This window comes from Pagrus pagrus (assembly GCF_965226575.1).
Source record: "Pagrus pagrus genome assembly, chromosome: 5".
In the NCBI taxonomy this organism is placed as follows: domain Eukaryota; kingdom Metazoa; phylum Chordata; class Actinopteri; order Spariformes; family Sparidae; genus Pagrus; species Pagrus pagrus.
In genome coordinates this window covers 24898817-24923660 of record NC_140189.1, presented here as the reverse complement: position 1 = coordinate 24923660, position 24844 = coordinate 24898817, and the positions used below count along the sequence as shown (strand labels likewise).

The following is a 24844-nucleotide window of genomic DNA, read 5'->3' as shown; positions in this document are numbered from 1 at the left end:
GAGTTTTTAACTGAAGAGCTGCAGGTAGGTTTAGTCAGTGTTTGAAGGGAAAGATCTTTGGTAAGACTAGTTTGCAGTTCAAGGTGTGTTCACTGTTCACTGCTAATAATCTGCTAATAATCTCTTTTTTCCACATCACAGATACAGCCAAAGCCTGTCTCACAGGAAGATGCTGCAATCCTCAACAGCAGCTCTGCTTCTTCTCCTACCCTGGTTCGGTGGACTGGTCCTCGGCGAGATTAGCAACGACTTTTCCCAGTGCCTCGATTTCTTCTATAAAGCAACTCCACCACAGGGCTTCAAAAAATCAGGATACCAGCCAATATGCCAGCGCTACAAACACAAGTACCGCTTTGCCAGCCTGTATCACCTTCAGGGTCGTACACCGTTGTACTCTGCCTATAATGTCACTTTTGAAAAGGGCAAAAAACGGCCACCTCCTAACTGGAAGTATGAACCACAGGTAAGCAGAAAAACTTTTAAGAGACTTTTACTTAAAGACAAAATGTATGTACCTACTGCAACAACAGGACAAAAATTAGTAAAAAGTGATTTCTTTTATCTTTTAATTCTTTTTCTCTTTCTCTTTTTATTTATTTGTATTCTTTTACCTGTTCTTGATCTGTTTTCTTCTTCAGATTTTGCTTTCTATCGATTGCTTTTATTTCTTTTACTTGTATTTGGTGTTGAATTTTGTTTTCTTTTTGGCCTTCTTGTTTGAACTTGCTCTTAATCGTGGCTTCCTCGTATTTGTCTTCGTTGTTAAGCATTCATTCTGTTATATTATCGACCAGAGTGTCCTTGCTTTGTCTGTCACAGCACTTTGTAAACTGTTTTAAAAGCTGCTCTGTGAAAAAAGTTATTGTTATAAGTGTGTCTTTAAATCATAAATGGAGGATGTCACTGTGTGCGTTTTTGCATGTAGATTTAATAGGTTATTGTCTTGCGGCTGTAAGGTAGTGTGACTAAATGTGTGAGAACACTAGCAGTCGTGGTCATTGTGGTGACCTGCTCAAAGGCAGTTTTTTTCCATTACCTTCAAGCAGAAGCAAAGGCAAGACACACGTAATCTTCTCTCAGAGGAAATAAAGCAGTATTTCATCCATTTTGTTTTCTATTTCATTTTATTTTGTTGATTTTTTTTAGTACACACACCTGTTTGCACAACAGAGGCACACTCACACAGATTAAACTCAATTCAACAGCAGCAAAGCGCTCTAATGTGGCTCCTAAAAAGTGATATCTTCTCCTCTCTTTGTTTTTAAGCTGGCGTGTCCCAAAGACAGCCCAGATATGCAGCCTTTCTCAAGCAAAATCCCAAAGAGAGTGAAGAAGAGCCAGGCGGTACGTGAGGATTACAAGAACTCCAACTACACTAAGGGCCATCTCAATCCCAGCATGCACCACAAGATAAAAGCAGACCGTGAGTCCACCTTCACCCTGACAAACATCGTCCCTCAGCGAGAGGAATCCAACAACGGACCCTGGAAGCGTCTGGAGACGGAGGTGTTAGAGAGATTCAAGGCTTATTGCAAGGGGTCAATGTATGTGATCACCGGAGCCCTGCCTTATATCCCTGAGCCCCGCTGGATTAATAACAGGGTGTCTATTCCTGAGTACATGTGGTCTGCCTATTGCTGTCCATCCTACAGTAGCAGCCTTCCTAAGCCCATGAAGAACTTTTTTCCCACGTATGCTGCAGTGGGAAGAAATGACCCTGACAGTGGGAAGGAGATTGTGCCAGTGAATCCTGACGCCAACGCCAGGATCCGTGGCTATGATGTGAGGCGGATGTCCCTTCAGACCTTAGAGGGCATCTTGAGGAAAAGGCTGAGAAGGCCTACATTGAGTCTGTTTAAAGGGCAGTGTCAGTAACAAAGGGTCACAGACTCTTTATACATCTGTCATAGCCAAGGTTGTTATAGGTGTGCAGAACCCAAGCTTTAAAGAAACTCCCTTACTGCTTAATTACTGTGTGTATGCTTAATTAAAATATTGTTTCATCTCTTAATGTTTCTGTTGAATATGATCTTGTAAAATTCCTATTTTCCACCTTGTCAATGTCATCTTGCACTAACCTGACGCTTCTCCAATAAAACCAGACTGAAACTGTCGAAGAGCCTTCTGATGAGTTGAAGTCTTTATTTTTTTTAATGATATGACTGAAACACAAACATACAAAATACCAAGTTGTCAATTATATTGTCAGAAACAAACAAGAGCATCGACTGTAATGCTGAATTATTGATAAAAAGACAAAAATGTACATTATTGATCATCATAAATAAGTACAAGCTTTGTACATACAAATGAACACACATCAAATTAAAATGGCTGAAGGTCTGAGATTGATTTTCTTTCTCCTCATACAGAGGAATTCATTTACACCTGACTTCCTGTCAACTTTGGACATTTGCCTTCTGTATTTACTTTTTTAGCAGTGAGTAGGAAAGGCAACTCCACATCACTGAGAATAAAATGAGCATCTACCAGTCACATTCATCACCTAGATTCTACCACATTCAATGAAAAACCTGCTTCTTCTTTCCAGTTCTGTCAGAGATTCAGAGGAGAGGCTCTAAAAACACTGGTGGTTTTTCAGCTGCTCCACATCACTAAAACCACTCCCGCAGTTGGAGCACTGGAGCGTCGCCTTTTCACTGTTGTGTATGAGCTGGTGTCTCTTCAAGTACTCCACGCGACTGAACCGTTTTCCGCATGCTTCACACCCGTATGGACGTTCGCCCGTGTGAATCCGCTGGTGCCGTTCCAGATTGCCTAGGCGACTGAAGGTGCGTCCGCACTGGGGGCAGCGGTGCGGCCTCTCGCCCGTGTGCACCAGATGATGCCGTTCCAGTGAGCGCGAGTGTGTGAAGCGCTTTCCGCAGATCTCACAGCAGTGCGGCCGCTCGGCGGCACAGGCACACTCATGGTTCTTTAGTGCCCAGGCGTGGCTGAACGTGTTGCCACAGTGGGCACAGGGGAAAAGACCATCCTCTGCTCCACTGTTCTGTAACTGAGATCCTCCAAGTGGACAGGGGTGATCCTCCAGCTCGGCGTCTGAGGTGAAGCCTCCTCCACACTGTGGGCAGAAGTGCAGCAGGTCCCCACCACCCTCCTCTTCCCCTCCACTCTCCCCAGCACTCCCTGGAGCAGACAGGTGGGACCGGGGCTCCGACTCCATTCCATCATCTCCAGACGTGACTGAGTCGCCCTCTCTCAGCTTCTTCGACCAGCCTAACCTCAGCTCCACTGCAGCCCTCACGGGGTCCTTCGACCTGCCCTGTCCTACCTGCTCCTCTCTCTGCAGGGTGGGTGGCTGAGGCTCCAGCTCTTCGTCCTGCTCCATTCCATCCAGACCAATGTACTTGGGCGCCATGCTGAGCTCGCTGCCTCGCACCATCTTGTGATCTGGGCTGACATTCTGGGAGACCGTCATGGCAGCCTGCTCGCGGCCTCTCTCAGCCCTCAGTGCGGACTCCAGACCTCTCAGCTCATCCATGGTCATGCCCCCCTCCGATGGCTCTGCTGAGCCCACCTCCCAGTCCTCCTCGTCTCGCTCTCCAGGATGAAGGGTCGGGGGATGATCTGACAGGTCTCCTGAGAAGAGACAGAGAGGAGGACAGAAAGATGGTGTGAGCAATCATTTCCACTTTCTTTCAAACTGTTCTCCACTCCCTCCACCAGCGTGACCTGGGCTCATTACCTTCGCTTTGGGCTCTGGAGCCAGAGTGGAGGTTCTTGCTGGGCGGGTCCATCTTCAAAGCCTCCTTGATGAGCTGGAGAGAGGCGGGTTGATAGCCCTCTGTTTGAGAAAACTGCACAGAGAACCAAAATTGCTTGTTAACTTACATGCAACACATCATGACCCAACAAATTCATGTTTAAAATGCATCTGAGAACGAAGCTACATGATTGATTGTATTGAATTTTAATAGCCATCAACAACACCTTGAAATGACTTGACAGAGAGGCTAATAACACATCTCGCATGCTTTGAATATTCAAATAGAAAAGAGGAGAGGAGAGGAGAGTGGTTCTGTGCCCTGCCACTTGGTCATGTGGTGGAATAGCAAACAGCTTTTCACCTCTACCAGTAGTATTCCTACCTAAAAGCTTGCTGCACTTGAGATGTGGAGAGCCACACTCAACAGGCTCTTCTGGAAGCTAAATATCGAATCAATAGCCTTCGTTTTATCCACTACATCTCTGCAGTGATTTGATGTCTGAACACGAGCAAAACTCTCTCAGTCTCTCCGTATTAGCTCTCTTTTTCTCTCCACGTTCGTTCTCATTCTATATGAAGCCGCTGAGCAGCGCAGAGATGCTGTGCCACTTTCTCCTCCTACTCCTCCTCCTCTGAGAAAGCCCTTCTCCCTCACCTCCTCTTTGATGTTGGCCGTCTCCTCCCCCTCAACGCTGAGACTCCCCTCCCCTTCCTCGTCCTCCACCATCCCTCCCTCATCCTCTTCATCCCCGGGGAACTGGATGAGGTACATCTCCCGGGCCTCCTTCCCCCCTCTTCCTCCTGCTCCTGCTACCATCCCCACAGCTCCTCCGCTTCCTCCTCCTCCTCCACCTCCTCCCCCGACAACACCACCGCCGCCTCCTCCTTCCTCCCACACACCTCCAGGCCAGCCTTTGCCATAGGCTGCCGCCGGGCTCTTCTTTGACTTGCCTCCTGTGGAGAGGAGAAGAGAGCAAGACGAAGGAAGGGAGGGAGAGAGGGAGGTGAGAGAGGAAGGTGGGGAGGGGGCAGGAGAGAGGGAGGGCATATGGGGAGACAGGAAGGAGAGAGAATGAAATATGAGGGGGAGAGCGATAAGTGGGAGGAGATGATTGGGAGGTCAGGAGAGAGAGAGAGAGAGATGAAGGAGAAGTGGGTGGAGAAGTGGGAGATGAGAAGGAGGAGGAGGAGTAGGAGGAGGAGGAGGGGTAGGGGAGGCAGAAGGGAACAGGAGTAGAGGGGAGGTTGGGGGGGAAGGGAGACAGGAAAGGGAGCAGGGGAGGAGGAGTGAGCATGATGAACGAGTGAGGAGAGAGGGGGCGTAGAAGGACAGACAAGCGAGCGGAAAGGAGAAAGAGACACGTGAAAGGGAGGAGAGGCAGAGAAGAGAGGGAGAAGTGGAGTCGGTGGGGAGAGGAGGAGGAGTAGAGGGAGGACATGTTGAAGGAGAAAGAGAAGAATGAACATGTGAAAAGATGAGAGGGAGAGACAGAGGAGAAGTGGCAGTGGAGAGGAAGTGTGTAATTACGGTGGTGGCGGTGGAGAGGAGCGGGAGAGGAGTGGAGCGGAGGAGGCGGGGGTGGGAGGGAGGGTGGGGGAGTGTGTGTGTGCAACGTGATGAAGGAGAGAGCAGAGCAGGAGGAGGTGGGGGCAGGGAGAGAGGAAGGAGGCGAGGGCGTGAAGGAGAGAGGAGCGGGAAGGGGAGGAGGAGTTGGAGGGAGGCAGAGAGTGGAGTGAAGGAGGTGGGGGGAGGGAGAGGAGCAAGGCAGGAAGGGAGGGAGGGAGAGAGTGTGCAAAAAGCACAGAGGAGTGGGAGGGACAGAATGCAGCAGGGAGGGAGAGAGAGAGAGAGAGAGGAGAGGGGGAGGTGAAGGACAGAGGGAGAGAACATGAAGAGGAGGCGGAGGAGGAAGGAGGAGGCAGGGAGGGAGGGAGAGATCAGCTCTTGCCAGATGGTTTCCAACAAAACAAGTGCGTCTTCACATAAGCCCCGACTGCACAGCAACAAACCTGCTTCTCACATTAAAACACTGAGATATGGAAGATGTTCCTGCAAGCTGCCTTTTAATTGTAAAGGCAGCTTTAAATTATGATACAAACTAAAAAAGGTGATGTAAGCCTCCTTGTTTGAGAGGAGAGGCCATCCTCAGGCAATAAGACATACTCACGGGCCCCCTCAACTTTTCGTTTCTGCCGCCCTCCAGCTGCTTCCTCCAGTCCGGCGTTGCGGCGGTGGGCAGCCCAGCCCATCCCGTACTTGCGCTCGGTCCTCAGCTTGTTCTCGGTGAGCCTCAGCCGCAGTTTGAGAGCCTCGTTCTCCCTCCGGTTGACAGACAGCTCCACCAGGTAGTCGTTCACCGTCTCCTGGAAGAGTTTGGTGATCTCGCAGACGGAGGCTCGGATCAGGCTGTCCATGACAGCCGTCAGATGGGTCTCAAACGTGGAGACCGACTCCTCCATCATCTTGGCGACCTGAGGATGGTTCAGTAACAGTTGGATGTCACGATCGTGAGACATACGAGACAGTTTCCCCACCGATATCACAAAAGTTTCACACGATCGGATAGCGTTAGCCACGATATGTCCAATCTTATCCACAGCTTGTCTGTTACATAAACGAACTTTACTTGTCGCTACTAGCTAGCAGCTACCAAACCTTCACGATATCAACATTAACCTGTGACAGAGCTCAGTGGGTCCACACATTAACATTATGGCTATGCCATCTGTTTAAATCCATTTACTTACAGACTATACTACAGGCTTATTCAAGAGGTACAACATCGCTATTGTAGTTTAACACCAAATCAGAATAAGCTAGTCTAAATAACTTGCTAATGACAGACTGTTAAAGTAGACGAGGAGCAGTAACGCCTCCGTAACGGTGGAAAGTGATCGTGCTAGCAGCCTGGCTAATTTAGCCTCGTATACGCACCGTTTGTTAGATTCAGCCCGGGGGAGTAACTTGGACGTGAAACGGCGACACACGGTTAAGATTTCACGGATGGCAGATGAGCTCGCTCGGTGTTCATAAGCACAGAGACGTGGCGACAAAGGAAAGCGCCATCCAACTTCTGTCCGCTCTCCCCCTGCTACTGTTTTCCTCCTCGCCTCCTTCAGCACTGCTTACCGACGCTTGAGGACACTGCGCATGCCCAGTACCGTAATTACCCTACACTCAAGAGCTGCCGCACCCTAGAAAAACACAAGCTCGGGTTTTTTATATATATCACCTTGCGCTTGATTTGAATTCAACAGTGGTGGTAAAAAATATTTTTTTTGGAGGTGACAGCACAAAAGTTCCTCTTCCGTTAAAATACGGTTTTTTTTTGTTTAGACAGTGTCAACATTAAAATGTCTTCCAGGCTGCATGGAGGCGCTGTGGTCATTTTTGCTTCGTGATTGCACACTGAGCGAGAGAAAGAGAGAGCGAGAGGAAGACACGTCGTTTCTTCCGCCTCTGGGTTGAGTTGCAGCGTCTGCCATCTGCAGTTCGTGAAGTGGAGAAGACAGCAGAAAAGTCATCATGCCGATGTTTGTGGTGAGCACCAACGTGGCCAGAGGCGATGTGCCGTCGAGCCTGCTGTCCGAGGCCACCGAGGAGCTGGCTAAAGCGATGGGCAAACCTGCACAGGTATGGTAGGCCAGGTGCAAGCTCACTCCTGCAGCACCTGCTCCCCCGGGCATCACTGGACTCTTTCCCGTATGAATGACTTGACTATTCTGCTGAGTGCATGCGAGCAGCAGCTGAAGCCTGATTTCCATGTATTTGCAGCTAAAATAAGATATTATACGCCTCTCTGAGTAAGACGAGCTTGTGGCGCAGTTATGCAAACAGACTGTTATTTATTTAGCCTATACTCTGAGTTTGGGTAAATGATTGATCATGGTGTCAGTAGTTCAGTAAACCCACATGTTAAAAGCAAATCCTCTTAACATGTAATACTGAATATCTATTCCATATCTTCGATATTTTAGGATACAGTTGTAAATAGTCTGTAATTACAAGACTGATTCTGATTTTTGGCTAAATATCTTAAAATTTGTATGTTTTTAATGCTAAATATGTAAAAATTGGCCACCTGTTGACCTCGTACTGCGAAACAAACAGGGGCAGCATATAACCAGAGTAGCTAACTGCTGCTGACTGTGTTCTGTTTATGACTCTAGCTGCTGTTAGCTTGTTAGCACAGTTAGCAGTGCTGCTAGCCAGAGTGTTGATGTTTGTGAAATAGGTTTTCAGGCCCGGGGCTAGCCGCTTAGCATGCTAACTTCAGTAGGTGTCTCAAGATGTCTTTGACCTAATGTCACAACTTTCTTTTTCTTCTTAACTTTTGTTAATTTTTTGAATGTTTTAAACCAAAATTCTTACATATTTATGTTAAAATACACTAAAGTGATTTAGTATTTTCACACCAGAATATGAAGCAGCATTTAGACCATTATGTAGGGAAATTGCTGTGAGGTAAATGGTCAAATTAATGAATATAATGAGAAAGAAATCTTGAATTTTACAAGTATATTCTGGTGAAAAACTGGGATTGTGGTGGGGAAACTGTTTCATAAATCCTAATTACAGCCTTCACTGTTATCCAGGGCTGCCACCATGAGGTTCGATTTGGCCTGTTTATAATAAAAAAGTGAAATTATGAAAAATATGTATAATAAAAATCATTGTTTATGCCATTTATTCTTTGTGAGGTAATAAATGCTCTTTAAATATGTAGTACTTTTTCATAATCTGAGACGAAAGTTTGTCGTTTGCTGAAGTCTATATTTAATAGGCCAACACCAGTCACGACTCATCCGCCCAGCGTGGGCTGACATCACTTTTGTGTCTCTGTTTTACATATACCAGTACATTGCTGTGCACATCAACCCTGACCAGATGATGATGTTTGGAGGAAAGGGAGACCCCTGCGCACTCTGCTCCCTCCACAGTATTGGCAAGATCGGTCCTCAGAACAAGCAATACTCCAAGCTCCTGTGTGGACTGCTCAACAAACACTTGGGCATCTCTGCTGACAGGTAGTGAACACACATAGCAACCATTACTGCACATAATTTGATAAGTAAATGTAATATTGTGACAGAAACAAAGACTACCTCTGTGCAGGCATCTTGCTCACTGTTAATGTCTAATCTCATTAACCTATTTCCCCTTATGTCTATTTCAGGATTTATATTAACTTTGTAGACATGGAGCCAGGCAATGTGGCCTGGAACAACAGCACCTTTGGCTGACATGGAGGTCAACACACTGAAATAGAAGAACATTCCAGTATTTTCATAGATGTACGAACATATGGATTGAAGAAGCAAAGACACCAAGTAATCCACTGGCCAATATATTGTATGGCTGTCTTAAAAGCACTTAATAGGACCCTTTAGCTTTGCACTGATCCCTGTCAATTTAAATGCAATAAAGTAAACCATGTAGACCAAAAATGAATCTCTTTGAGTTTCTTTGATTGTCTAGCCTGAAAGGCACACTGCTTTTGACGTGTTTAGGGGAAAAAAAAAAATTCCCATCTGGAAAACACCCAGTTGAAAATAACGGGTAGACAACAGCAGCTAAATGAAATTCATCCATCAGTAATTTTATTACTCATCCCATGCTTTTCCGACATGTCGGCACATCATCCATTTAAAAAGGTCTATTTAGCCTGCTAGATACATGTTGCACAGGTCATAACTTGCCAATTCTCTGAGCTTCTGAACAATGTGATCTATTTAAGATAAGCTTAAGGAAGAAAATGAGGAAATATATCCGAAGACAGGAAAGCCTACTTGTGGCCCCAAAATTCAAAAGCCGAATTTTGTGGATAGTTTTCCAGAAATTGTCTGCCTCTCCCAACTGAGTGCCTATATCGACCTTTGTTTGAAAACAATGAGCCAAATGTGAGCTGACGTTAAACCTGGTATTCATTGACAAAGTGGGAGGTATTCAGTTAGATACTCAGTTATATTTGCATTTGCTTACTGATTTCTTGCTATCTGAGGGTAGGTCAAAATTCATATCACTATATGCCTATGATAAGAGACATGTTATTATTATTTCTTCTCTTTAAACGTCTCATGTTTACATGCAGTAGGTTAGCAGTTTCTGCAGGGGTGAATAATAACCAATAAGAAAATATAACCTGTTAAAAAAATATATATTTAAGTTTTTACTGGACAATGAGCATAATGTGCACCGCCACTAAAGCACTAAAATGCAACATACACACATGAATGCAGCAGTATGTTAATCCAAAAGCATCAAATATAATACAACTGACAAGTAGCATTATATTGCACAGTGAGTACTTTAACTTTTGATACTTAAAATAACAGCTTTAAAATCATTTTGATGGCACAGTGTCTTGTACTGAAGGAAATGGTGTCTCTGTCACAGCCACTCCACCCTCTTGTCACAGCGTTACATACATAGTTACTTCAAGATGCAAGTTTTCAACACATAACATTGTTATGATGCAATAAGTTTTGTTTGTAAATCAATTCAGTTTTATTTATGCAGGCCAAAATCACAATCACATTGCCTCAGTGGGCTTTACAAACTGTGCAGTGAACATAAGCAACGCATTGTGTGTTTAATATAGCGACTGAAATGATTCGTATTTCGTTGGCCTAATAATGAAGCCTAAGCGCACTTTAACTTACATTCTTGAATCACATAGGCACATGCATTCCTTGTTCTGTGGACTAAAACAAAAAGGCATAGAAAATAGATTTTTGTCTGATAGGCTACATTATAGAAGGTATAGGTCTGCTGTGTTTCGAATGACTGAGCCTATAATTAAAAATATTAATTCCTATCTCATAATATATATATATTTAGTGTGGCTATTTAATTGTTCTCTATAGGTTATTTGGGCAATTTGGTGAAAGTGACTAAAAAATAGTGTAATAAGTTATATATTACTCGACACAGACAGTAATATTGTACCATAATATATTACTTTAAAATGAAGGTTACTAGAAAAATCAAATAAACTGATAGTGGAGTCACAGTGCAGCATTATTGCTTTTATTTACGTGAAAGTAACAAACCGGGTGGTGTGCTTTTATACCAGCCTGGTTGCTATGGTAACTCCCGGCTTGGTAGCAAACAGAAAGCGCATGCGCAAAGCAAAAACTCGTTTTGCTATGGATTGTATGTTAAGTACCTTTTCACACTACCCTGACAGTCACGTTATAGGTTTAATTTCGCCTTGTTTTTTAAATGTTGAACGACACAATAAGTGAACGCGGGGTGAATTTGGTGTGTTCTGGCAGAAACGTTACAGCCAAGATGACGTAGTAGCGGCGTAGCCCCTCCTCTCGGTAAAATGGCGGACGGCCATCTATACGTGTGCACGTAAAACTAAATTAAAAGAAACAAATGCGGCTGGTTTGACATTTCGATATCAGAATTGGATCGTGCCAGTTCACTGAAGATCTTTGAGACCTTGCTAGCAAGTTTCTTTGTTCAGGGGGTCTTGTGCCGAACGGTCAGTATTGCACAGGCGGTTGCATGCCATGTGTAACGTTAGCTACTAACTGTAAAACTTGTAACGTATGTACGTGTTGTCATTACAATATCTACTGATGTTTACAATAACGTGTTCGTATTAAGAAGGGAGTTTCTGGTCTGCTGTTTTTGAAATAAATGACCGAACTAGCTAACGTTAGTCATTAACATAGATATCTTTAGCTAACGTCAGTGTGGTTGAGAAAGATGAATAATAATGTTACAGGACGTCACTGTTTTGGCTCACTTTGTATGCCAATTTAATGTTGCATCGTAACCTGAGTTCCTGATGGTCCCCTCTGAACGTGAACAGGCTTATCCAAACAGTCTTACTGTGTGTGTTGTGACTGATGAATTGAAATGGGAAGGCAGAACATCTCTCACCCAGACCCCTGTTTCAGCAAACGTACACCAGGCTGAAGTGACCCTAGCTGACCCTAACTTGATCCGTCATCTCTCTTTATAGGTGTAAGGTGACATTGGTTTGCGAAAGGACCAGTACAGCATCACACAAGTCTTGATCAAGGACAGCTGCAAGCTGCTGCCACACATCTCCAAAGATGTCCGACCGTCTGACAAGCGCATTCAGTGCCCAGCTGACAACGACCATGGACTCAACCCTGAGGAGGGCTATGTATGAAATAATGAAAATCTTTGAGACCAGCCTACAGGACCATCAGATGGAGCTGGTGCAGAGGGGAGAGGAGATAGCTAAACTTAAAATAAAGTTACAGAGAGCAGAGATCAAGCTGAGGGAAAGGCAGTGCGGAGGTGACAGAGGAACAGAGATGAATAAAACTCAGATGAGTGAACCGCAGAAAGAGCCTGAAGATGTTGTGGAAGCCTCTGGACACACTTCCAATTGTCCTGAGATTGATTTTGAAGGTATGGTCTTTAAATGAGGTGATAACTTGACAAAATATGCTACTTTTTACTGTGAAACCTGACTTGACGGTGTGTTTAAAACCATTACAGTATCCATCCGCCTGGATGTTTTCATGTTCTTTTGTTTTAAACTGAGTCATTATGGATGTAAATATGTTTTTGTCTTTTTTTAACAGTAACAGTAATCAAAGTGAAAACAAATACTTATAAATGAACCAAGTAAGAATACATATGATAAACAAAAACAGATTCTACTTGAGCACACCTAAAGCATCACTGGCGTTGCCAGTTTTCACCAGGTGCATGTTAAGTTAAATGGAAATCAGTTCAAGAAAATCTACAAGGCACTAAATATCACTCACAGCATTGCAGTGAAATGAATCACAATATTATATGGCTTACATACACACTATGATCATGTCTGTGTCTTTGTGTATGGGTTTGTGCAGTACCTGATGACTGGTGTGCTCCTCTGGGCTGTGAGACTGTGCCCAAACAAGAGGATGGCCTGTGTCCCAGCGTAAGACTGCGAAAGCTGTACATTCCTCTGTGGCAGGTTCCAATCAAGAAGGAGGTAAATGGGATGTGGTTTAGTAATTTACCTATGATACACTGAGAATTTATGTTGTTGGAAGAGATGGGCTAAAAAAGTTGTCAGCACACTTGAGTGTTGTGACAACTAACCCAACACTGCATCAGGATCAAATTGTTGTTGATGTGTTTCTGAATCAAGACGCAGTCAGTGAGGCCTTGAGAGAGTCCATCTCACTAATTGTTTCAGACATGTACCATTTCTTGTTCCTTGTCATTTTAATCATTGGATAGATAACAAATACATTTGTATTGTAGGTGGATAACTGTGGCATTGACTCTCACCAGCAAACAAAGAGTGGCAGGAGAACCAGGAGAGGTGAGTTTTCATTTCATTTCAAACAAAACAAACAAAACAAAAACAGGTGCAACAGATCTTTATACCAACACACCTTGTAATCATCTCAAGTAACAACCCTGTCAAACAGGCAGCAGAGAAGAGGAGAGAAAGCTCTTAAAGAGCGCGACTATAAATGACAGCTATACTTTCAGGATAATAAAATTGTTGTCTGAATCAGGACAACTTTTTATTCTGCTTACATGTCAACTGCAGCACATTACAGACACTCTTCTTTGTTTACCTTTCACAATAAGAGTCTCTTATATATCAGTATATACTGCATAAATGCTTACTGAGGGTACCTAAATTCTCTTTGACCATTTCACTGTCCTCAACTTCAGTTTCATCAGCTGCTTAAAATATTCCTTTCCTGCTCTGCACCTCATTTCTCCTCTGTTGACTATCTTGCCATCACAGTTTGAGTTAAGCTCGTAACTAATCATGGATGAAATATGCATCTCTGACGCATAAACGTGCATATCAAGCACACTAAAACGAAAATGTTACTGGACAGACTAAAGACTTTTGTGAAAGTGAGAGGAGGTCCTGTAACCTGGTCACTAGCCACTGTTTTATGAATATACAGTTACATTTTTCATTTTAATTTTTCAAGAAAGATTACAAAAATATTTGTGTATGCTGTCAATAACATTAGAAAAAAATTGGACATTGGAGCATCTTCGGAAAATCAATTTGTCTTGTCACTCTACGCATCTAGTTAAATTAGTTTGTTAGATAATAGACTGTTTGTTTAGTTTATCATATTCAAGACACCTCTCCCTTTCACTGACTCAGTCTAATTTTCTTGCAATATTTTCTTTCACAGGTTCTTCATTAAAGGGGAAGCACAGACACACAGCGTCTGTTGAAGGAGCTAAACGTGGACCAGTAAGAAATGACATAAAGAGATTGCTCCAAGACATCAGAGAAGAATGTACCGACCTAACAGACACACCTCGAGGTCTAAGAAGAGGGCGGAGAACTCAAACAGGAAAAGAGCAAGAAAAAGCGATGGAGATCAAAGGAGAGGAAAAAGAACTCGCAAAAACTGAGTCCAAGTCTACAGAACAGGAGTCTGTGGAAAATGACAGTCAAAAAATCTACACCTGCAAATTCTGTAAGAAGAAATTTCATACAATCTTTGGCCGAAGCATGCATGTGCGATCACACAAGAAGTGCCGAGCTTGTAAAAAAGAGTTTGCTTTTCCAAGTATTCTCAACAGCCATAAACAACATTGTGCAAAACTTAAGAAATTGTTGGCAAAGCAAGCACAGTCCACTGACCCTCCAAAACATCAGTCCTGTGATGAAGAAGCTGCCCCAGGCAAAGAACAGGTGATCAATAAGGACGACAAAGCTTTGTCACCAAGCCAGAAACAGGTTACCAATAAGGAGGACAACACACCTTCATCACCGAGCAAAAAACATGTGACCAATAACGATGACACACCTTCATCACCGAGCAGAAAACAAAATGCGGATGACACACCATTATCAACAGCCAAAAAACAGGTGATCATTAAGGTAGAAAAACTACCTTTGTCTTGCAGCCATGGTGAATCATCTGTCCAGAAAGATGGACCCACCAATAAGCACACCTCTTCATTCTGCAACAAGAAGTGTGAGTCACGCTGCAAGATGCGGGAGCACATGCGTGTTCGCACTGGCAAAAAGCCATTTCGCTGCAGCGTGTGCCTAAAGAAATTCCGCCTTAAACAATCCCTCAAAATGCACATGACGAGAATGCACAAAGACCAAGTGAATACCAGTGAGAGGAATGGAGTCCTTTCATGGACCGTGCCTTTAGAGGAAACTGAAGACAATCAAGAGGATTTGATTTCTCCCAGCAAAGACACAAGTCAAGCAAGCAACCACAACAACGTTCAGAGAAAACCCATTCACGACCAAAAACCAGGTGTAGTATGGAAAGAAATGGGCACCCGATGCTCTGATGGATACACCTGCTTAAAGTGTCCAAAGGTCACCAAAAGCAAATATTCATTGATTGAACACTTCCGCACACACACAGGAGAGAAGCCTTACATATGTGACCATTGTGCTGCAAAGTTTCGTTCCTCATGGCAGCTTAAGATCCACATAAAGAAGTGCACTGGTTTTTTGTTCCAGTGTGAGAAGTGCGAGAAGAAATTCCCCTCACAGGCAAAGTATGATAAGCACGTGTTTAAATATCACAAGGACTGGCGTCTCTTCTGCGAGATTTGCGGAAAAGGCTTCTTTCTTGAAGGTCGCCTAAAGAACCATATGCAGGGCCATACGTAAGCAAGTTTACAGTTCGTATTGCCTTGTCTGTGGACACTGAAACCCTGGATGCCGTCAATCATGACGGATGGTGTGGTGGTGGGGTTTTTCCAGCATTTCACTTTTTTGTTGGTGGCTTAAGTTAAGCTGTTCTGTCGTGTTTTTCTATTTTGGGATGTAGTAATATTTTAAATCACATCAGTGTTCCTCATCTCTGGTGAATATTTAAAAAATCTGGTGATGTTTGGGGTTTCTGCAAAAAGCAAGCCAGCAAGATCTCGTTCTGATACTAAATTAAAATGCATACTTGTGGAAAAGGGGAACCACGTCACACTTAATGTGCCATTTCAGTCTCCTCGTTTCATAGGTGTCTCTGTCTATGTACAGAGTAGGGATAGACTGATTATCGGGGCCGATATTCAGCATTTTGTTTTTCGGTAAATGTGCTACATGGGCTCCGATGCGGCATCCTCTGTCTGTCGCCAGTCTGTGGTTTCACTCAATGCCCCGCACACAACAATATCTGATTGGTCACATCAAATGTAGTAGTCTATCAACACTGAAGAATCTGAATCTGCAAAGTAACTAGTAACTAAAGTTAACAAATAAATGTAGTGGAACGGAGATAAAAAAGTAGCAGAAAATTGAAATACTTCAAGTACCTCAAAGTGTTCTTGTGTACAATACTTGAGTTACATTCCATCACCGCTTATTCTGACTTTGGACACGAAGATTTAAATTTTGACTGCAAATGTATATCTGCTCCACTTGTCAGTTATTGGTCTCCTTGATTACTGATAATTGGTAACAGCCTGAAAACAACCATATTGGTCGATCCCTAGTGCAGAGAGGTGTAAGAACAAGCACTCCTGTTCTACCATTATCAACACAAAGTTAAAGTAATTGTAATTTTGTAAATTCTTTCAGGAAATCTGAACTAAGAAACCATTCATGGGGGAAAAAAAATATTGTTTCTGACTAATTCCTCACGGTACTTCATGACATTGATGCAGTTATGTAAATCCAACATTGCCTCAAAGCACACCTGCTCTCTCAAAACAATATAAGTATATATTCTAAAAGAATAGGTACGGTAGAAGCTGTATAACAAAATCTCTACCTGTTAAAAAAACATCATCAGTCATCTTGTATCCAGTGAAAGTAAATTTTGAGTTCTCTGTGCATGTTTGGCTTCTATTTGCCTTAATCACAATCTTTCATATCAGCCCAGTGTCTGCTGATGTGCTTGGTTATGGAGACTTGTGGGACCCATCTTTGTGATGTTACTGGACAAAATGTAATTGGTTACTGTAAAATCATTTCATCTCATGCTTGAGTTGTAAGACAAAGAAGAACATAAGTGAACATGCTTCACGGATATAAATATTTGTTGTATTTTGTATTTTTCTTCAACAGTAATGTTGCTAGATTGAGACTTTGTCAACATTACCCCAATAAAATGTATTGCATATTGTGTAAGATGTGTTTATTTTCTGTAGTAGCAGTAAAGTTCTAGTACGACCTCCTTTTATAATAACTTAATAAATTAATCTGAAGTCTACACAGCATTACACACATATTTTGGCTCTTTGTTATTTTTTCACAGGCAGCTATGAAGCAACTGAATTCCGCGGCTTTGTTCTCGCGAGACTTGCGACAATTATCACATCAGATGCCAACCTGCTAGCTGGACGTTGAGTCGCCGCATCTTTGAGCTTGACTGAACTGTTTTCCTGGATTGAAGGTCAGCCAGTGAAGATATTGGCCGACGACTGATCAGAAACATTGCAACCTCCGTCTTTGGATGTTTGTTTTGCTCTTACGTAGTTAGCTAGAATGCTAGCTAGAACGAGCTAGGACTGGCTACGCTCCGGTGGCTCCCTTGTTTACACGTTAGCTGTATGTGATGTTAGCTAACGATACAGTTGCTAATACCAATAGCATCGCCTGTTAACAACTTTTTATCTCCACAGTTAGCTAGAAGTGTGTTGTTTATGTACTCGTACTATGCAGACAGTCTCTGCATTTCATGTGCCTGTCATCACTGTATACAACAGTAGCGTTAGCCTACAAGCTGATTTCCATGACATCATAGCTTAAAAACGTCACACAGGTTGACTATCTAGAGATATTTCACCACTAAGAGATAAAGACAAACTGCTGCGGCAAACATCTACTGGGAATGGCGTAGCTAACATTACTTAGCATGGCAACGTCTCATGGCAGTGTGCGGTGGTAGCAACATCGTCCCCCAGCTGCCTCTGGAGGCCAACCACAGAAGAAAACAGCGGTGTCAATCAGTCGTTGACATTAAAACATCATCACGTAAACTAAGGACAATGGAGACTGTGAGGAGTGCTTTCCACGCTCAGCTGGCCACCGTCATGGACTCACTGCTGGCAGCTGCTGTGTGCGAGATCGCCAAGATCTTTGAGAGCAGCCTGTGTGAACAGCAGGCGGAGCTAGCGCAGAAATCAGAGGAGATCTCCATCCTCCGAGGCAAGCTGGAGAAAGTGGAGAGGAGGCAGAAGGCGAAGGGTGGAGGGGGCGAGGAAGGGGAGATGTCTTCAGGAGACAGGGATGGCGGCTTGAGGCAACAGACCCTGGCAGGATCAGGTAATATTTAAGTCAGGAGAGCATGAATACTCACTTGGCCTTTGTTGATGTAGGACATAAGAGTAAAAAAGCAATACAAGTAATCCAACTTTTTATCTATAACTGTTTATCCTTTGCATGGGTGCATGTGGGTCAACCCATTTTGAGCCTCTTTCTGTCTGTCTATGAACACACTAGCACCAGAGGCTTTACAGATACAATGACCACCAATACTTCTCTTGCACAGGACTGAATTTGGAAAAGGACGTGTCTTCCCATTCAGACCCAGTAGAAGGACTCAGTCAGAGCCTCAGCGGGATGAAAGAGGAGGTCACAGGCCAGGACGGAGCTTCAGTAAAACATGAGGTCAGACCCTGTCCTGCCTCTCCATGATTCAAAGTGTGCTGTTTCAATAAATAGAAGTAGCCAGCACAAGGTGAAAACTGCACCATGGCTTGCTGTTAGCATTTCTGTGTCTTACAGATCTGTTTTACTTATTTTCCACAGCGGGCTGGATCACGGCCTACCCTGGGGTCTGTCGCAGTCCAAGCCCCAGAAGGAAGCCTTGCTGCTGTGGACCAGAGGCAGATAGATACCCTGTCTGCCACACAAGCCAAGGCCAAATGTAAGAAGAAGTTCCCACATTATTCTCCCAACAAGATGACATTTTTTGTGTAAGGATATTTTATTTTAGAAAGTGCATCAATTGTTCTCCCCCTCCCTTGATTTCTTTGTAGTGTCTCACTGGGATCAGGGTAGTCGCAGTGCAGACCACAGACCCCTCCAGGATCAAGCCTCCGCCCCTTTTCTCTCCATCTCCCAGAGCGGGCGTTGCTCCCCGAGGCCTGACCCAAGCCTAGCTCAACCTGGGGAGTGGTTACCGGGGTTGGACGCTACCCGAGGTGGGGTGTCCGGTCTGGATAACCTGCAGGCCGATGGCACCGGCTGCTCTGGTCCAGCTAGCAGCAGCACTGGAACAGACGCATCCTGCTTCCGACCTGGTTTTGGCTCAGACGAGACCAGCAATGAAGATGACGATAGCTCTTTCCCTTTCCTGGACCAGGAGCCTGAGAACCAGAACTCCAATCAGAATTCTGTGCAGGGCCAGGCCGTGGGGCAGAGGGGGTCTCGCCAGGTTCAACCCCAAGCCCCCTCTGGCGAATCACCATGGAGACCCAGAGACGACAGAGGTGGGAGAGGCCCCATCAATCACACACGGCGGGTCACATCCTTTGGCAACAGAGACCCTCTCCGACCACAGTCCAATTCACAGTCGCTCACGCTACGACACACAAATACTCTGAGCCACCCTGCAGCTCCCGGTGGAGGGACAGGACGACCTTACACCTGCCCGTACTGTACCAAGTGTTTCACCTACCCCTCCCACCAGCGCAGACACCTTTTACGCCACACAGGAGTCAGACTGCATCCTTGTCAGTTTTGTGACAAGAGCTTCCTCACTCCCTCTGAGCTCACCGTGCACACTCGCACACATACAGGGGAGCGGCCTTTCGGCTGCGCTCAGTGCGGTAAACGTTTCGCCCGCAGCGGGAACTTAAGAGCCCACCAAAGGGACGTTCACATGGGGAAGAGGCCTTTCGCTTGCACAGAGTGTGGGAAGAGATTTGCCCACAGGGGGAACCTGAGGGTGCACAATCACAGAGTCCATCAGGGAGATCCCTACTACATGGATGAGCAGCAAGAGCCTGATATGGGCCCTAATCCAATTTGAAAAGATTTGAAAAATGATGGTTCTGCACTTTAATTTTGTTCGCAAAAAAAACCCAGAGGAGCTTGTTTCAGGATTACCTGTTGTGTCCCAGATAAATTACAAATAAAAGTTTTGTTTAGTTTTTTTAATGCAGGGCAACCTCAGAATTAACCATCTTTAAATTTTATCATATGTAATTAATGACATAAATGGTCAAAAGAAATCTGAAATTTGTGTATTGACTTATTTTCAAATACAATTCGATGTCAGAAATATGGATCACACTAAAAGGGAGAGCTCTGTGTTGAACTGTTTTGTAAATGACCGGATGTAGTCATCCATTAATAAGAAATATTGGCTATAAAGAAGACGAGTTTAATTAAGGGCGATCCTATGTTCTGATGATGTTCTTCCCCATCAGTGAAAAGTACATTTTCATTACTTGAAGTGACAGAACTGCAAAATGTTTTTCATAAAGCCAATAAACAAAATCTAGTTGATATTAGATTTATACATGTGGCATGCAGAGGTAGGATAGCACGTCTCTTCCTTTACAATTGTGTTTATGTGCTGCCCATCTCCTCACTTTTGTTTTGACTGTGTTGTAAAATGGAAACAAGTACATAATTGTGCTGTAACAGAAGAACTGTGCTTTTTATTTTCCATCCTGTTTTTGCAAAGTGAAATTAAATAATATACTCGTATACAAACAGTTCTCCTCAGCCTGAAACATCAATCTGAAACATCAATGCATTGTACAGTACAGTCTTATATTGTCGCACCTTGCTCTCACAGACACCAGGGGGCAGTGTCAACATACAGGAGACGGGGTAGGAATGACTTTGGACAGCAATGCAAATAGATTTTGGATAGAAAGTGTTGCTCTCAGCATGTTTTAGCATGTGCCCTCAATTTTCAGATATTTTTCCCTGATGTATGCACTTGTGTCATCATGCCATCTCTCATGGTCATGGCCTGTAAGCATGTGCTTATGAGGCAAAATCAGAATGTGTGTATGCGGGTCCTTCGGTCACCAAACCTGCTGTTTGGCGTGTGTGTGAAAGTGTGAGCAGTTTTGTCCGTTCATAGCAATCACCTTGGTCAGCACAGTCATTGGGAACACCATCAAGGATCGAATGGCTTACAAGGAGCTGTCTTTACGTCTGGACAGGCGCAATTCATTGGGCAGTGTGTGCTCTGGTTTAGGATTGTGTTTTTGATTGGTTCCCTTGTTTGAATTTGCACTGCCTTTTGTCTACCAATTGGACTTTTCATTGCCAGTTGAAAACATTTGCTAGAACAGAAATCATAAAGTAATCAAATGGAATAAGTTACATTACTTTGATGTAGAATTAAAATAGTTAAAATACTCTGAGTGACATCACTGGAGGCAATATATAAGGTTACATGCGCTTCCTCTGGAGCCACAAAAGGCTTTATACTACTTCCTTCACATATCCAGTAGGCCTAAACACACTTCAATGTGGAAAATTGGTGAGTTACCCTTTAAGTGATGTGGGCAGAATCCACTTTCACGTCCCTTCAGCAACCTTAGATCCAGTATGTAACTACCAGAGTCAGTGTTTTTGGTGTGAAATGTAACCTCTGTGTTACAATCCCTCCATTGAAGCTCAGCAATGAAACAAAAACAGGCAACTTAATCTAATAGATCTAACTACAGGAAATAAAGAACCTAGGCAGTGTTTTTTGAGCCATCCCTTTCAAAAACGCCTACTGGAAAGTGCCTCGAGGATGTGGGCTGTGTGGAGGTTGATGAGACATTTGTCCCCGTCTCTTACTCGCTCTCCCTTTCACACACACTCTCGACTGCTGAGCGAGGATCAGCCAAGCTGTGCCCATGTATTCCCCCGGCTGCTGAGTCCTTGCTTTGCTCATTGTAAAGATTACATTCAGTGACCCACCTCCAGTGACCTCCCCTCCCCCGAGGGTCACCTGTGTCCGTCTCTCCCTTTGGGTTTTACGCTCGCAGTTATAAAAATGTCTTAATAGTGCACAAAGAGAGGCCACCTCTACATTGGCTCTGATGCAGGAGACATAGAAAGGAATGGTTGCATGTCTCGCTTATGTTGTGTTATATTTATGGATTTATGAGTGAGTTAACTGTCAACGTGAGAGGATTGAACTCCTATGCAGTAAAGCTGCAGGGTCTTACAGGCCATCTAGGGGAATGTACTGTGTAAGTACTGTATTTATGTGTGGATGAAAGCCTCGGGTCAGATAGAAAACACAAATCTATACACAGATTTGGGTCTCGAAATAGGGGTATATGTATGTGTGTGTGTGTGTGTGTCTTCACGGGCAGGGGTCATGTAGGCTTTGCAGTTTTTTATGTTTGTATATTTGGTTGTGTGTAATCTCCTTTATGCTTTAAGCTGCTTTGCCCCGGGGAGGGAGAGACAACAAATGAACAGTTGACTGCACAATACGGGTGCTTTTTATAATTCATGTGATAAAAGCTTTACATAAAGCTGTGTTGTATGTAGATATTTTATCAATACGTCTATTTAAAACAATCATTTTCTACCCATGTTTTGCCCTCTGGCACCACATAAAATAATTTGACCCGAGACTAATCTATCCCAGTCTGTCCCCCCCTCGTGATTTGATACAAATTAGACCTTCCTGTTTGTAATAACAACCCTGTCAGGTAACCATGTCCCAGTCAGTGTTCATCACCAGGCCCAAGTGTTATCATTCTGTTTTCCTAGCAGAGATCAAGCCGTGATGTGCTCTTTACCTTTTATGTCACCATGTTTCAGTTTATTTCTCCTGCCCCTGAGGCAACTGCTTTAATTTGCCAGCAAGCAAAAAAAAAAAAAACACGCTCTCAACCTCCTGCCATCTCCTCGCCCTCGGCCCAAAGAGCCATTCCATCACCATCCTATAATCCTCCAGGAGTAAAATTATCCCCCCGACACCCAGTCACTGCACCCAGCTCCCCAAACATGTCATACAGATGTTAAAAGAGAGGAAATATTAACCCTCGCTCAGCTGGAGATGTATGTGCAGTCAGCTAAATTATACTCCTGGATATTGTGTTTGTGTGTTTGACTCCTTTTATGAACATGCTTGTGTGTGTGTGTGTGTTGGAGGTACCAGCTCCTTTCTGTGTGTGTGTGTGTGTGTGTGTGTGTGTATCAGGGCTATAAGGGTTTTAGCGGGTTCCCGAGGCTGCTCATAATCTACCCAGTCCCACCACTCCCCAGGGGTTGTGGTTTCATACGGGTTGCCATTACTGTAGTGAAACCCCCCTTTAGGGGATTACAGTGCTGTCTCCCGCTCGAGGCACTGAGTTGATCCATCGTCTGCTGACTGTATTTAAGCACTCACTTAATGTGCTAATAGTGTTAGACTGGGGAGACGCCACAGAGCTTTTTAACTTTCATCTACTAAAGCTCTTTGTCTGCTGGAAACGCTGATTTCATGGCTGCCGGCTTAAAACCGTCGCTAATCAGTCACAATCACAAAATATTAACTAAGGATGGAGTGGACTTTACGCACACATGCTTTCGTGTGTGTGTGTGTGCGTGTGTTTCCGAGAGGAGCAGTCACTGGGCCACGATTACTGGGTTTGAGTCTCATCCAGTCAGAGGCGTTCACTGTTTCTCTCCACATTTTTGGGGGTCACAGAGCATGGAGAGGTGGAGTGGGAGTACATTATCTTCCTCCGTCAGAGTTCCTGGGTTTTCCAACTGCCTGTGTGTGTGTGTGCACGGATGAGTGTGTGTGCTCCATAGGCTGCTCTTGGGTTGCTAAGCAACCCTCTGTCTGCACATTGGAGTGGGGGTGGGAAGAGAGAGAAGCACCAGGTCAACAGAGGCAGACACTCACAGGCATCGCTGCGTCTGATTGGACACATCGGCGCTCCTGATGAATGATGCTGATCGTTATCATGTTGACTGGCTGGAGGCAGGAATCGTGCCGGAGTCTCAAAGTCCATTTATTTGTATCAGAAACTGTAGCTCAGATTCTGCTTGTTTTCACACTACGAGGAAGAGAGAAGAGTGAGATGGAGAATTTCTGTCTGATATTAAGAGACTTGGTTTCCAATATATAGCAAATAATTGTACTTTCCCACAGAGACGTCCTTATTTTTATCACTTATCTCTCATATACAATCAGCTTTGATGACAAAAACATCTGATCCTCGAAGACCAGAAGACAACAGTTCCTCCTTGTTTCCAAAGATGGTTATAAGAATTGATTTCTCTCATATATTTGGAAGAAACTTTATCTAAAAAACTTTATTATTACTATTCAGTATTTTAAACAAATGCTGCAAAACTGTTTTAGGTGAACTTATCCTTTAAGACAAGAAGAACGTGGGTTGACCTGCTTTTATTTACCACTATCCACAAAGTTTACTCTTTTTTTTCCCAATATTATTTTAATTATATCCTTATTTGTGGTAAGATTGCTTTGATTTCAAACATTTCCAGAGTTTCTGTCCTACCTGCGCACAGATAAATACTTAATAAGCTCCGGGATAAACAGTCATTATAATCTTCTGCCCAGTCTTGTTTATGTCAGGCTTGAGAGCTATTTGATATTTAAACATGAGTCATCACTGAGTCAACAGATCAACTGTTAAACACCACTTTCACGCTTCATTTTGAGTCTTTTTCATTATTTCAGCCTTTTTCCTCAGTACTTCTACCAGTCTGAGAAAAGATGTACATCAAAATAAAACAGATTGAAACAGATTGCTCTTGTTAGATGCAGATGCTCCACTCGTGTCCCCACCATCTCCACTGAAGGAGATGATGTGAGGACACAACACAGCTCAGGCTCTCCAGGGCAACGTGTCAAAGTGACGTCGGGGATGGTCACGCTCCATTGTCGCCAAGGTAACGGGACGACCGCGAGGCCAAGCCTTCACGGCTGAATGGCGCAATGGCTGCTGGGGGAGACGGGCCCGAGCCTGCTGTTGCACAAGCCCAGGGTCAGGCATGGGAGGTTAATAGGGACAAGCTGAACTGGATTTGCTGTACCTGAACAAACCTGCCTCTTGCAGGGGTAAATACGGTGATTACAGTGATTACTATGATGATGAGGACTTTAGGAGCCTGTGCCTTGGTTCAGTAAGATCTTATTTCCTCTAGCATAAGGATTGATTTTGAGTCAAATGGATTGTTTATACTAAAGTACATGTGTTTCTTGGATTTTCTCTGTAATCTTGGCACATTTTTCACTATAAAAATA

At 44.0% G+C, this 24844-nt stretch overlaps 5 protein-coding genes across 6 annotated transcripts; 4 read left to right on the top strand and 1 right to left on the bottom strand.

The window, feature by feature from the left end:
- Positions 1-169: 169 nt before the first annotated feature.
- On the top strand, positions 170-2288 carry LOC311256934 (endonuclease domain-containing 1 protein-like; the record flags this gene model as incomplete). Its single annotated transcript, XM_084352345.1, has 2 exons — positions 170-463; positions 1267-2288. The coding sequence occupies 2 exons, from the start codon at positions 170-172 to the stop codon at positions 1873-1875; spliced, it is 903 nt and encodes a 300-aa protein (XP_084208471.1). The 3' UTR covers positions 1876-2288.
- LOC311257621 (uncharacterized protein) lies at positions 2129-6881 on the bottom strand. The gene is made up of 5 exons (XM_084353345.1): positions 6663-6881; positions 5896-6199; positions 4383-4681; positions 3707-3818; positions 2129-3600 (listed from the first exon to the last, which is right to left on the bottom strand). The coding sequence occupies exons 2-5, from the start codon at positions 6188-6190 to the stop codon at positions 2579-2581; spliced, it is 1728 nt and encodes a 575-aa protein (XP_084209471.1). The 5' UTR covers positions 6191-6199; positions 6663-6881; the 3' UTR covers positions 2129-2578.
- Positions 6882-7137: 256 nt separating this feature from the next.
- On the top strand, positions 7138-9179 carry mif (macrophage migration inhibitory factor). The gene is made up of 3 exons (XM_084352512.1): positions 7138-7361; positions 8586-8755; positions 8905-9179. The coding sequence occupies exons 1-3, from the start codon at positions 7254-7256 to the stop codon at positions 8969-8971; spliced, it is 345 nt and encodes a 114-aa protein (XP_084208638.1). The 5' UTR covers positions 7138-7253; the 3' UTR covers positions 8972-9179.
- Positions 9180-10830: 1651 nt separating this feature from the next.
- LOC311257594 (uncharacterized protein) lies at positions 10831-16789 on the top strand. Of its 2 annotated transcripts, none has more exons than XM_084353312.1 (5): positions 10831-10883; positions 11707-12125; positions 12575-12699; positions 12975-13035; positions 13883-16789. In XM_084353312.1, the coding sequence occupies exons 2-5, from the start codon at positions 11801-11803 to the stop codon at positions 15334-15336; spliced, it is 1965 nt and encodes a 654-aa protein (XP_084209438.1). In that variant the 5' UTR covers positions 10831-10883; positions 11707-11800; the 3' UTR covers positions 15337-16789. The 2 variants fall into 2 exon arrangements, with proteins under 2 accessions (XP_084209438.1, XP_084209437.1); XM_084353311.1 differs by lacking the exon at positions 10831-10883 and adding an exon at positions 10893-11220.
- A 103-nt stretch (positions 16790-16892) lies between these two features.
- LOC311257595 (uncharacterized protein) lies at positions 16893-20336 on the top strand. Its single transcript, XM_084353313.1, has 4 exons — positions 16893-17931; positions 18158-18276; positions 18418-18535; positions 18648-20336. Exons 1-4 carry the CDS (start codon positions 17535-17537, stop codon positions 19640-19642), a joined length of 1629 nt encoding a protein of 542 aa, XP_084209439.1. The 5' UTR covers positions 16893-17534; the 3' UTR covers positions 19643-20336.
- The last annotated feature ends 4508 nt before the right edge of the window (positions 20337-24844 follow it).

Excerpts from the sequence above, each read along its gene's own strand:
- LOC311257621 (XM_084353345.1), bottom strand. The coding sequence starts at position 6,190 with ATGATGGAGGAGTCGGTCTCCACGTTTGAGACCCATCTGACGGCTGTC. Across the intron at positions 4,682-5,895 it reads ACGAAAAGTTGAGGGGGCCC|GAGGCAAGTCAAAGAAGAGC; the intron begins GTGAGTATGTCT and ends TCCTCTCCACAG. Across the intron at positions 3,819-4,382 it reads CGGCCAACATCAAAGAGGAG|TTTTCTCAAACAGAGGGCTA; the intron begins GTGAGGGAGAAG and ends TTCTCTGTGCAG.
- mif (XM_084352512.1), top strand. The coding sequence starts at position 7,254 with ATGCCGATGTTTGTGGTGAGCACCAACGTGGCCAGAGGCGATGTGCCG. Across the intron at positions 7,362-8,585 it reads CGATGGGCAAACCTGCACAG|TACATTGCTGTGCACATCAA; the intron begins GTATGGTAGGCC and ends TACATATACCAG. Across the intron at positions 8,756-8,904 it reads TTGGGCATCTCTGCTGACAG|GATTTATATTAACTTTGTAG; the intron begins GTAGTGAACACA and ends TGTCTATTTCAG.
- LOC311257594 (XM_084353312.1), top strand. The coding sequence starts at position 11,801 with ATGTCCGACCGTCTGACAAGCGCATTCAGTGCCCAGCTGACAACGACC. Across the intron at positions 12,700-12,974 it reads AGGTTCCAATCAAGAAGGAG|GTGGATAACTGTGGCATTGA; the intron begins GTAAATGGGATG and ends TTTGTATTGTAG. Across the intron at positions 13,036-13,882 it reads TGGCAGGAGAACCAGGAGAG|GTTCTTCATTAAAGGGGAAG; the intron begins GTGAGTTTTCAT and ends TTTCTTTCACAG.
- LOC311257595 (XM_084353313.1), top strand. The coding sequence starts at position 17,535 with ATGGCAGTGTGCGGTGGTAGCAACATCGTCCCCCAGCTGCCTCTGGAG. Across the intron at positions 17,932-18,157 it reads ACAGACCCTGGCAGGATCAG|GACTGAATTTGGAAAAGGAC; the intron begins GTAATATTTAAG and ends TCTCTTGCACAG. Across the intron at positions 18,536-18,647 it reads CACACAAGCCAAGGCCAAAT|TGTCTCACTGGGATCAGGGT; the intron begins GTAAGAAGAAGT and ends ATTTCTTTGTAG.